The sequence below is a fragment of the Peromyscus maniculatus genome, chromosome 14 (assembly GCF_049852395.1).
Source record: "Peromyscus maniculatus bairdii isolate BWxNUB_F1_BW_parent chromosome 14, HU_Pman_BW_mat_3.1, whole genome shotgun sequence".
NCBI lineage: Eukaryota > Metazoa > Chordata > Mammalia > Rodentia > Cricetidae > Peromyscus > Peromyscus maniculatus.
In genome coordinates, this window is record NC_134865.1 from 18,083,466 (window position 1) to 18,096,631 (window position 13,166).

At 36.4% G+C, this 13,166-nt stretch overlaps 1 protein-coding gene across 8 annotated transcripts in view; it reads right to left on the reverse strand.

Moving 5' to 3' along the window:
* Positions 1–13,166, reverse strand: part of Arhgap5 (Rho GTPase activating protein 5) — a 75,415-nt gene that overhangs the window by 32,792 nt on the left and 29,457 nt on the right. For 7 of the 8 annotated variants that reach the window (XM_076550674.1, XM_076550675.1, XM_076550672.1 and 4 more), the window contains one exon: positions 685–832. In XM_076550674.1, coding sequence (XP_076406789.1) covers positions 685–832 — 148 coding nt within the window. The remainder of the gene's footprint in view (positions 1–684; positions 833–13,166) is intronic. The other variant, XM_076550678.1, reaches the window with a different exon arrangement.

Here is a 13,166-nt window from a genome sequence, read left to right on the forward strand (position 1 = left end):
AGCACATTCTTTTTTTCAAATCTATTCCCCAACACTTACTATCCCAACTCTGATTTTTCTTCAGTTTTAATGATCTATATTACAGCAAAGCAAACATAAATGCAAACCTGTTTTTAGAACTGTAAAGATATCTATACATTCCTTATAAACATAATTCAAACCATATAAAACAACATCAAGCTAGAACTGCTGAATAAATAGTAAATCACACACAGAATGAACTGCCATTTGTAATATAAAATTGTGGCTTTAACTTTTAAAAGAAATTACCCATGTGTAAAATAAGTAACATAAATAGTATTAGGTTGAAAATATTTTTTAAAAAAATTATAAAAAGTAACCTAATATTATAGTAACGAAGCTATTATAAATTTCAGAATTAGTAAGTTTAATATTTTAACTTTCAACATATTTATTATGTTCAAGATGATCTTCAAATTACTACTGATACAATAAATAAAAATAAATAAAACAATAAATAAAATACAATAAATAAAAATAAATAAAAAATACTACTGATACAATTAAGTTTCAGATAACTACCTTCAAGGTGACTAAGATGACGCTAATGGGAACAGTAAGGCTCAAATACAGCTTTAACATATCACAAACATCTGACAAACTGTTATTGTACCAAAAATGCAAATATAAATCAAATCTCATGTATTGATTCTTCTAGCCTACCTGTGTCTTCAATAAATTCCACACATTTTTCAACAAACAGTGGTATAGGCTTCTCAGCTGTAACCAGATCCTGGAGGGGCATCCCAAAGTAATTACTTTCCCAATTTCTACGTGTTGGTGGATTGAAGGTCTTAGTTTTCTTTTTCTGCTACAAGAAAACATATTCAAATTAAAACTATTAATGTTTATCTTCTCCAGAATATTTCCAAGCAATGTAAATAAATATTTTGGACCAAAAGAAGTATTTAAAAGTCACATCCAATCCAAGTGCCCAGTAATATTTGCCCTGATAAATTCTGCTGGATGTAAACTGAACAACAGAGACAGAAATGAACAGGGGAAAAAAAAATAAAAGGCTGACTACAAGAAAATGGTCTCTTTGGAAAATAAATGGGCTGGATAAATAAGAGATTGGAAAAAAAACCATTTCTCAATGTTAACACCAAGGACAATAACTAACATCTCCTTGTTTTATATGTGGTCGTCTGTCAGCTTTGTTTAGCCTTTGAGGTAAATTGTGACTTTGTATGAACTTTTCTTTGTCAGAACAAGTTAGGCTCGGCTGATTACAAACTTTCCAGGCCACCACCACCCTTCTCTCACCCCCTTTCCGTCCTATCTACTCCCTGAACAGTTAACATCATTTTCTGAAGGAACACACACATCTTCAGAAAAGTAAAGAAATGAAACAAAATCTAACATTAGAGAGAAAATGGATTCTTTACTAGGAAGTGAACATACTAAAAACACAATGAACACTGGCTGAAATCCATCTGTTCAGGAGACAGATACTAACTCGAATTTTCTGGACTAGATGTTATCTCCAAAGAGGATGCTGTTGCAAACACCCAGTTGGGGGTTTCTGAAGTATAGGAAGATCAAGTCTTCAAACACAAAAAGAAATGTTAGAGCACTTTTATTCACAACCTTAGATTCTTTCAGTCTAACTTCATATACAAATTTTTTATTTTCCCTGGTATAAACCAAACCAAACAAACAAACAAAACTAAAAAACAGCATTCACACCCCGACACAAATCTATTCATATAGTGAGTAAGTATTGTTGCAGACTTACACATAGGACAAAACCACACTTTGTAGTCAGAAAAGTGGAGCAAGAAGATACCATCACCTTATCTAATGCCCAAAAACATCTCTCACTTTCCCCATTCTTTCTACAGGAAACTTGTTCTAGTCTCTACACTGGACATCTTGAATATTTCAGTCCTTTCACTCAGCAAACTGCCAGAGCTCATGAAATCTAACTTTCAAATCCTCAGTCACTAACACTTCCTAGTAAGAAAGAGAATACACAACTCTTAGTAAGCAAAGACTATTTACAATAGGTCATTAGTATTCTGGCTCAAAACCTAACTTACCTAGTTAAACAGTCTGTAATCTTATTCTCCAACTGACCATCACCAAATGTCCAGGAAGTAGCAGAAACTGTACTTAAAAGCCGGATAGAGGTAAGTGGCTAAGTTCCTTTTTCTTGGAAGTAAGGTCCTTTTCAAGTCACAAACTAGTAGCTGCATTACAATTTGAATGGAAAAGGACAACCTGAAGCAAAACTTTTTTTTGTCTGTTTATTGCTAAAGAAACTGCACCTCTACTCAACAGCAATGCCTAGGAAATAACAGTGTAACAGAAATGAAGAGGTAAAGAACTTTTAGTCTGCAACATTAAAGAGTTACTTTTTTTTTTTTTAAGTGTAAAATATCTGGGACTGGAGAGATGGCTCAGTGATTAAGAGGATGTACTGCTCCTGAAGACAACTTGAGTTTGGTCCCCAGCACCCATCCACAAGGATCTGATGTCTCTGGCCTTCATGGGCACCTGTACTCATATGCACATACCTATATATGCATGGACACACAAACACACACACACATATAAAATTAAAAATAATTTTTTAAAAGTAAGCTGTCTAGTTAGTCTTAAATGTTATAATTCGCCGGGCAGTGGTGGCCCATGCCTTTAATCCCAGCATTTGGGAGGCAGAGGCAGGCGGATCTCTGTGAGTTCAAGGCCAGCCTGGTCTACAAAGCAAGTTCCAGGAAAGGCACAAAGCTACACAGAGAAACCCTGTCTTGAAAAACCATTAAAAAAAAAAAAAAGGTTGCAATTTAGTGTTAAGAGATTACATTTTCATTATTGGCCATTCAAAACCAATTTAAACTCTGAGATGACTGAAGTAATTATATCCCCACTTGAGGTTGGGGAGAGGAAAAAGTAAAGTCTTAACTTTGTTTTAGAACACCTGAATACTTCACTAAATTTGGTGGGTTAATAAAAGGAATTAAAATAAGGTAGATTATCTGGCATAAGCTCAAAAGTATACTTCTGAGCCCTAAGTTAACAAGGCAGGGAATTTAATTCTGAAACCACCAGATGTAGTGCTAGTAATCTACTACAATAAAAAGGCAAGATCTTAGAGCAAGGACTTTTCAGCAGCTCTAAGGGACACTTTAATACAGGTCTGCTCTGATAATCATTATAGGGGAGGAGACCAACCTATATGACCAGTCTGTTTCCTAAGGATACTGCCACAAAGAGGTTTACAAGCTGAAAAGTAATCTGGGGCAGGGCATATGGTGTACACCTATAGCCTTAGCACTGTGAGGCTGAGCTAGCCAGAATGCTGCTAGTTCAAAGTCAGTCTGGATCACAAAGTGAACTCGAACTAGGGTATGTAGATAAACTTTTTAAAAAAAGAAAGAAAAGGAGTTTTGGATCAGATACACCTTTCAAAATGAGTTACAATGCATACAATTCTTTTTGGTGTATAATTCATAGTTCTTAGCCAGCAGAATCACTCCAGGGAGTTCTTCAAGAATTCAGGGATTTGTTGTTGAGATAAGGTTCCATTCTGTAGCCCAAGGCTGTCCCCATGTTGTGGGCTATTTGTACACTGTGTGAGATATATTACTACGATTGGTTTAATAAAGAGCTAGATGGCCAATAGCTAGACAAGAGGCATAGGCAGGACTTCCAGGAAAAGAGAGGACTCAGGAAAGAAGGTGGAGTCACCAGCCAGACATGGAGGAAACAGCATGGACAGTATGGAGAGATGAGGTAATGAGCCACATGACAGAATGTAGATTAAAATAAAACGTAGGGCCAGGTGGTGGTGGTGGCGCATGCCTTTAATCACAGTACTTGGGAGGCAGAACCAGGCAGATCTCTGTGATTTCAAGGTCAGCCTGGGCTACAAAGTGAGTTCCAGGAAAGGCTCCAAAGCTACACAGAGAAACCTGTCTCAAAAAAATAAAAAATAAATAAATAAATAAAATGTAGATTAAAATAAATGGGTTACTTTAAATTATAAGCGCTAGTGGGACAAGACTAAGCTAAGGCCAAGCGTTCATAATAAGTCTCCATGTCGTTATTTGGAAGCTGGCTGGTGGGACAGAGACTCATTACAAATGGCTTACAACTTGGGGGCATGTACACAGAGCCCACTGTTCACAGCATACAGAGGTGAGGCTCTTTTAAGAGGCCCTGCTGTGTGGCAGAGCACTTGAGCAACTGGCATGCTAGGTAAAAATGCCTGCCACTGGGACTAAGCAAATCTCCAGAGCTGGGGCAGTACCATGTAGTACTGCCCAGTACTGCTGAAGCTGACATGAGACTAGGTCCTCAGGGAAGTGGGGGGGTGGGGTGGCAGCCAACAGCCAGAGCTGCTCAGCAGCCACTTAGCAGCTTAAGGTTTGGCACACATCAGAGTACACTGCAAGTGAGCAGCTACTGGCACTTAATAAAGTCAGGTCCAGAATGAGAAAATCTCTGAACAGATATAGATGCTAATGAAAATGGTTACAGACAGTCATAGAAAAAATATAGTTTAAAGATAATCAAGTCTTTAAAAAAAGAAATAAAGTAATATAAAAAGAATAAGCCACAAAAAGATTGGATATACACAGGGTGTCTGGATCCTGTACGGTAATTTGTTGCCTCTGAAATTTTTAAATGCTCATGTACAAAAACACAATAGTTGCTGAGACACTGGGTTATGGAAACTGCTAAATTGAATCCTATTTATTTTAAGAATGTCTTAACTTCAAAATGGAAGTCAGAAAATATGTTGCATTGAGGAGAGGTTATGCTTTTGTTTCCATAGGAAATAAAAAGTTACGGTTTTCTTCAAAATTAGTAAGGATCTTGACTACAGAAATGAGGGTGGAAAAAAACCAAGACAGACAACAGGACAGATGATGTATAAGCTGATCCCCTGACATAGGAACAGCTCTGAGACTGGATGAAACATGATAAATCTTGTTGGCTAGAGTCCTCATGACTTATTATAAACCATCCTTTCATATGACATGGATAGAGATTTATATTAGTTTGGTTATACAGTCCAAATGGACTTATAAAGTTGATAGGTGCCTTTTACCTGCTCAAACATGGAATAAAAAAACATCTTTAGCTGACTTGGGCATACTGCACATTCCACACTTGTGTTAATGCAGATATATGTTACCTTTAGAAGCTTGTGTGTTTTCAGAAAGAATAAAAGGACCATACACCAATGAAAACAAGTAGCCTAGATAATCCAGCCTCTCAGAATGCCTCTGTTGCAGTTTTCTCAAAATCTGCATCCAGAACAACTTCAAAGCGGCTAGCTGAGAAGGTCCAGCTTCAAGCAATATTCCAATCCAGGACTTCAGATAACATATGCACTGTACTTCACCATTACAAAGAGACAGTACAACAAACTATACAGCTAGCTCTCCCAGGACCTGAGCAGTATCCCAGTTTTCTCAGGGTCCCCTAAAGACGCCACTGCCCCCAAACAACAGGAAGCAGTCTATAGAACACGATGTCCACATTCTCAAGAGGTGAGGTTTTTGGTCATTCGGTGGGTTATAGATGTTTGTCATTGTTTAGGGGGTTGGTAACAAGTTGTTATTGGCCACGATTAGGAAAAAAGCTGAAAGATTATATTCAGGGATCTCTTTCTGAAGGGAAAAAGGGGGCATATAATATAGAAATGATGGGATAAAAGGGTGGATTGTTGAGTTTACTTTTGAACAGCCACTAGTCTCAAATACTTTACATTGGTATGGATTTTGGTATATTGATACAAATTTAAGGTTATTTTTGTTATACTGTAAATATGTTTCTATTGTACCTATTCTGCTCATTTAAAATGTAATATATAATTAAGAAAGACAAGTTAGTAGTTAGCCATCTATAATAATCAAACTTATACTCATGTTAGGTATGTTTTCAAGGTTAAACAGAGATATATTTTAAATAGATAGATGGTCTTCAAGCACTTCAAAGACCTATAGAATATGACATTTAAAACATTTCAATAACCTAAGGCTTTTCATGACAGTGAGACACTTCTGCTCCTGGCAGTACCAATTTACTTTAAAAAAGAACGATGGTCATTGAAGAGCCTCCATATGGGGTTTACTTTCCTTTTTTTTTTTTTTTTAAACAATTTATTTTTATTTTTTGTGCATTGGGTGTTCTGCCTATTTGTTTATCTGTGTGAAGGTGTCAGATCTTGTAGTCACAGACAGTTGCTAGCTGTCATGTGGGTGCTAGGAATTGAACTCATGACCTCTGGAAGAGCAGTCAATGCTCTTAACCACTGAGCCATCTCTCCAGTCCCGGGAGTTTACTTCCTTTGTGGCAAAAGTTAGTCACTGGGCAAGAAATTGCCCTTGCCTCAACTGCTGACAGTATGTTGCCCAAATGAGATAAGCAAGAAACAAAAGAAAGCAACTGATATACTTTGCCAAGACAAGGTAGAACAGTCCTTCAAAATTCCTGCTTCACAGAAAAGTCTGTCAGATTATCCTAGGCCTGAAGGGTGAAGATAGATACCTCAAAGTTGCAGAGAAACCTTGAGGTAAGGAGTAACTGTCCAGATAGCTATTTCTGTCATTTCTATAGTTTTGGAAGTCATCGGCTCTCTACTTCCTGTTTACTCAGATAATATTATATCCTTCTTGGGTCTCTGATGAACTTGAAGACTAGATACTTATAATTAGTTCTCCTTGTTACCAAACTCAAAACAGAAATTTATATAAAAGATATAAAGTTTGTAAGATTGAGAAACATAAAAGCTTAAGTTGTTTATCTAAGAAAATGTTTTGAGATCTAAAAAGATAAATTTGCCAAATACAGATAGACTGAACATTGTAAATGTATTTCTTACTTGACTGTCCTTATTGTATATGATTTTACTATATTAGAGTTAAAATTTCCCCCCAAGCCCCCTTTTTTCTTTTCTTTTTTTTTCAGACAGGGTTTCTCTGTGACACAGTCCTAGAACCTTTCCATTTTATTTAGACAAAAAGGGGAGGGGGATGTTGTGGGCTATTTGTACACTGTGTGAAGATATATTGTTGTGATTGGTCTAATAAAGAGCGGATCATCCAGTAGCCAGGCAAGAGGTATAGGCAGAACTTACAAGCACAGAGAGGACTCTGGGAAGAAGAAGGCGGAGTTACCAGCCAGACATGGAGAAAGCAGCATGGGCAGTATGAAGAGATGAGGTAACCAGCTACTCGACAGAACATACATTAAAATAAATGGGTTAATTTAAGTTTTTTTTTTTTTTTTTTTTTTTTTTTTTTGAGACAGGGTTTCTCTGTGTAGCTTTGAGCCTTTCCTGGAACTCACTTGGCAGCCCAGGCTGGCCCCGAATTCACAGAGATCCGCCTGGCTCTGCCTCCCGAGTGCTGGGATTAAAGGCGTGCGCCACCACCGCCCAGCTAATTTAAGTTTTAAGAGCTAGTGGAACAAGCCTAAGAAAGGCCAAGCTTTTATAATTAATAATAAATCTCTGTGTCATTATTTGATAGCTGTTGGCAGGACAGAGACAGACTTGTTACATATATTCTCCCTCCACTTCCCAAGTACGAGGATTTACATATCTGACAAATGTAGGATTTTAAGCTCTCTACATTGAGATTCATCCCTTGGCTAGAGTTACTGATCTATAAAGCCATTAATTGACACTAACTCAAAATAACATATAATTTAAAACCAATAAACTAAGACTAGATAATTACAACTTTTATAAAATGCTACTTGGTTCTCTGAAATAAGAGAAAAACAAGTATATATGTTGTTTATATAAATAGCTTGGTTTTTTTTTTACATTTAGTGAGAAATGAAGTCTCCAATCAAAAAATGTCAATGAAAAACAAGATCTGATTTACAATGACACAATTTTAATTGTTACTGCCTTCATAAGCAAGAATTTATGCTATTTATACTGCTATTCTTAAAACAAATCTTATGTCTGCAAAAACATGCTTATATTTGCAAATAATGTAAACTATGTTATTAATTAAATATATAGCAGGTACTTTAAATTCTCAGTAAAAATGAACAGACAAGGAAGACAAATAGTTTTCTCCCCTCCCCCTTAGTGCAGAAATATCAGCAACATACTCATATAAACATTACAATGAATAATATTAAAACCTTAGAAATATAAACTCTGAACAAAACTCAAGCACAGCTAGGCTTTCAAAGAACTTAAGAAAGCAAGAAAATCTGGAACTCTCTTAGAGATTGTTTTTGAGATAAAAATTAAATGCAAAACAAGATAAATGAAATGTAAAGAAAATCTTTTGGCAGCAGCAGCAGAAAAGACTATGACTGAAAACACCAGAATAAAATATTAAGGATCATTAGCATGCTACCTTTTTACCAGATCACTCCTATTACATATAGCCAAATACATGGAGTTTGCTCTCAATTACTTTTTTAAAAATTTCATGTATATGTACTTTATTTACAACATCCCTTCCCCCTCCTCCATCTTCTCCCTCCAGTTTCCTCTTAGAAATACACCCACTACTCTCTCTCAAATTCATGGCCTCTTTTAAACTTTTGTCATACAAACACATGCATATATACACAGAAAAATATATATACAACTTTCTGAGTCTACTTAGCTTTACTCATGTGTATAATTTTAGGGCTGACCATTTGATATAAGATAACCAATTATGGGGTTCATCCCTGGGAAGATGGATTTTCCATCTCATGTCATTAATTGTCTATAGCTCTTCATCTAGGAGTAGGGTTTGCTCATGTTTAAAAAAGAAGTCTCTCTCCTTGTTAGCTGCTCATCTAAGATACTGGGTACACTTCTGATAGACAAACTATGCAGACATCATTTGTACTAGCTGGCTCCAATTTTCCTTCCTTCACTCTTAAACATGCACTCAAATTAGTCCCCATGACACTCAGCATGCTTCTAAATCCATCTGATAAAGTACAGATGATTGTTTTCCAACAGTTCTCAGTTCTCATTTTCCTTGACTTCTCAGCAGTCTTTTTAGTGGACTTCTAGGAGATCACCCTATTACTACTTCATGGCACATTTTTCAGCATACTCTGTAATAATGGTATGAATGACTCATACCTCACCCTTGATTATCTTCTCCATATACACTCACCCTCTTGGTTATGCTATCTACATACTGATAACGCAAATGAACAATCAAATACACCTTTCTCCTGAACTCTAAGTAATGTAAAATAACTTTACTCCAATGTCTAAGAGAGTTTTTTTGTTTTTTTTTTTTTTGTTTGTTTTTTTGTTTTTTCGAGACAGGGTTTCTCTGTGTAGCTTTGCGCCTTTCCTGGAGCTCACTTGGTAGCCCAGGCTGGCCTCGAACTCACAGAGATCCGCCTGGCTCTGCCTCCCGAGTGCTGGGATTAAAGGCGTGCGCCACCACGCCTGGCTTAAGAGAGACTTTTTAACATGTCCAAAATTCCTGATGTTTTCCATAAAATAAACTATATGTTGCAAGATATTTGGTTACACTGTGTAAAGTTATGTCACTCTGAATGGTTTAATAAAGAGCTGAATGACCAATAGCTACATAGGATTTCCAGGCACAGAGGATACTGGGAAGAAGGGCAGAGTCTACGAGGAAGTCAAGGAAGCCATGTAAGAGATGAGATAATAAGCCATGTGTCACAAGACAGAAAGTAAATTAATAGAAATGGGTTAAGTTTTAAGAGCTAGTTAGAAACAAGCCTAAGCTATCAACTAAGCTTTCATAATTAATAATAAGTCTCTGTGTTGTGATGTGGGAGCTGGCTGGCAGATGAAGACTAACTACTATACATGTCAATGGTTGGCAATTCCATTTCAAGTTGCTCAAACTAAAAATACTTAAGACATCTGTTGTGGAATCCTGTCCTCTGGGTATGATATGGCCACTGCCATCTGTAAATAATTATAACTGTGATTACCCACAGAAGACGTTTGTAACATTAGGCCTATGTGGAATATTCCTTTACACTGTGTGAACATTATGTTGCTGTGATTGGCTTAATAAAAAAGCTGACTGGCCAATAGCTGGACATGATAAGGTTAGGGCAAGAGCTAAACAGAGAATGCTGGGAAGAAAGATATAGTCAGAGGAATTACCAGCCAGACAGAGAGAAGAAAGATGGACATGCCATACTGAGAAAAGGTACCAAGCCACATGGCAAAGTGTAGATAAAAATATGGGTTAATTAAAAATATAAGAGTTAGCTAGTAACAAGCCTGAGCTATTGGCCAAGCGTTTATAATTAATATTAATCCTCTGTGTTAGTTACTTGGAATCTGGCAGGTGGTAAAGAAAACTCCACCTACAGGCCTACTAACATTCTCTTGTAGATGAGGTGGCACATGAGGTGGGTCACAAGGCAGCCCTACAAAGTGTTTTCTAATCATACAAGGTAGCTCATCTAACCCTGAGAATATATAAGTGGTTAACATTTCTGGGATTAAGGGAGATTCCGGTGGTATAGTTGCCTGTGCTTCCACAAGTAACCTCCCATCTGTGCTCCTGAAAATAAACCCAATTAAGCGCATTAGCTCACCAAACTAGATTAGTTTAGTTAGTTAGTTAGATTAATTAGTTCCAAAGAGTGGAACCATTTCTTTGTGCTACTCTCTATGACATATCAGGGGTTTGTTCCATGTCTCCCCAGGAAAACTTATTCAACATAATCCTTTATCTCTCTTTTCCTCTCATACCTTACTTCCAGTTGCTAAGCAGATGTATAGATTAGTAATCCAGATATGATGATAGCTTTGTGAACTCAAGGAATTAACAGTAAAGATGGTAAGAAAAAAAAACAAAACATGTATTTCTATACAAGTGCTTTTACTGGTATTCCCTATAAAGCTAGGCTATTCTCAAGAGAGCGACCAGAACTCCCCAATAGATGGCCTGCAAGCCTTGCAATGCCACTTTATATTGACCCCATTCTCCACTATTTTCATTATTTATTCCCTCCAGCTACATGGCTTCTTTGACAATTTAACATGTCAACAATGTTGCTGCATTAGTACTTTTGCATTGGCTGTTCTCTTTGTATCCTCAAGGAAGCTCACAGTAAAAACCATTAAATATTGAAATTCTGCTGCAGTCTTCCCCAGCCCTCTTCCACTACTAATCCCCACAACACTATATAACTTACTCATATCTCAATACTATATAATAGTCATATCTTATTTTTCTTTCTTTTTGAGGGAGGGTAAGGATGTGGGAGGAGAAAACTTACCCTGACACAATATACAGGCTCTACCTAAGGCAAGGGATTTTCACCTATTTTGTTTGTCGATATACACCCAAAGATCAGAAACACTGCTTGTGAAATAAACTAGTACAAATGATAAAAAAAATAGTTTTAATTTTTAATCTTTATTAATCTAATTAAATCTAAAATTTAATCTTCTAAACTAACAAACTTAATTTTTATACAATAAATCCAGGTGAATCACTGAGATAGAGTCATGTTGAACTCAACAAATGTCAAAGAATATTAAAGGCACCCAGACAGAATAAATAAACCACCAATAGTGGAGATGGGGAGGAATATACAGCTAGCTTCAAAGTTTTCAAGACAACTCTAAAAAGATTCTCTGACAAGAGTATACACAGGAAAAGTGAGTATAAAAGAATTCTATAGTCATCTTAGCTTGGTGGCTCATGCTTGTAAAACTCCAGCATTTGGCAGCTAGGGTGAGAAGAATGCTCCAAGTTCAAGGACAATTTGGCTAAAAAGTGAGAACTTGACCCAATAAATCAATCTCTTTAAAAGTTATAAACATATAATGAAATATCAATAAAAGAACTTAGCATAGCAGACTTTCTATATTAAAACCTCAGAATGAACACTGTGTACAGTTAAACATTTTAAAAAAGCAACCAAAATCATGTTATTAAATAAAACCCAGATCTGGGGAAATGTCTCAATGGGTCAAAGTACACAAGCCTCGTACCAGTGTTTGCTCCCTGGAACCCAGGTAGAAAGCTGGATGCAGTGGCATGCACCTGTAATCCTAGCACTTCTACTACGAGATGGGTAGTAGAGACAGAACTGGCAGGAATCTCATCGCCAGCTAGCCTGGAATATGCGGAGTAGCAGAAACAAGACCCTGCTTCAACAAGGTTGGCAGGAACTGATTATGGAAAGTTTTCCTCTGACCTCCTCACATTCATATACAAAAAAAAAAAAAAAACAAAAAAAAAAAACAAAAAAAAACACTAAAGACAAAATATAATTTCTACTTTTTCAGGTAAAGCTATAAAAATTTTTGTTAAAAAGACTAAAAAGCCTCAACCTACTCTATAAGAAATGATCACAGGGCCTAAGAAATGGCTCAGTGGGTAATAGTTTTTGCCACCCAACCTGATGTGAGTTCACTCTCTGGGATCTTCATGGTAGGAGAGAACTAGTCCTGGCAGGTTGTCCTCTGATTTCTGTGTGTTCATGCCATGTACATGCCCATATGCATACATACAAAAAAATTTAACTGCTATTTAAAATTTCTTAAAAAGGAGATAATCCTAATACATGTGGTATAAATATACATAGGAATATATTAGGTATACCATATTTATGAATATAACACACATATGGTTGAGTATTAGAATATATTGGTGGCTGAGTTAAAAATAAACTGAAATGGGGTATAATTAAAGATAACTTAAAGATAAAATAAGAAGCAAGCATGTGGCTAGTTTGATTTTTTGGTAGGGTTTTGTGTGTGTGCATGTTTTTGTTTATTCTATTTTGTTTTTGCTAAAGATGCATACAAAACAGAAAACAAGAAAAAAGGCAAAGTGAAACATAAAAATAGAGTAAAAACAGCTATTTTAAGTCATGCAGACTAAGCACAAAAATAAACCTAATTAACCATTTAAAGAGAATTCAAAGCCTTAAAATGGAGAACTCAACAAATAATGTAGAAAAGGATCCTATCTCAATGTAATAAAGGCTGCACTCAACCAACCCACAGCTAGTATCATACTGAACAGACTTCCTCTAAGATCAGGAAGAAAAGAAAGGTGTTCACCACTCCTTATTCAATACACAAGGAGAAACTATGTGGAGCCAAGCAGGCAAGAGAAGAAATAAAGACAAAGAGGAGCAAAAGTAAAATCATCCTTGTTTGAGATGATAGGACACACCGAAAACCTGAGATGCCATCAAAA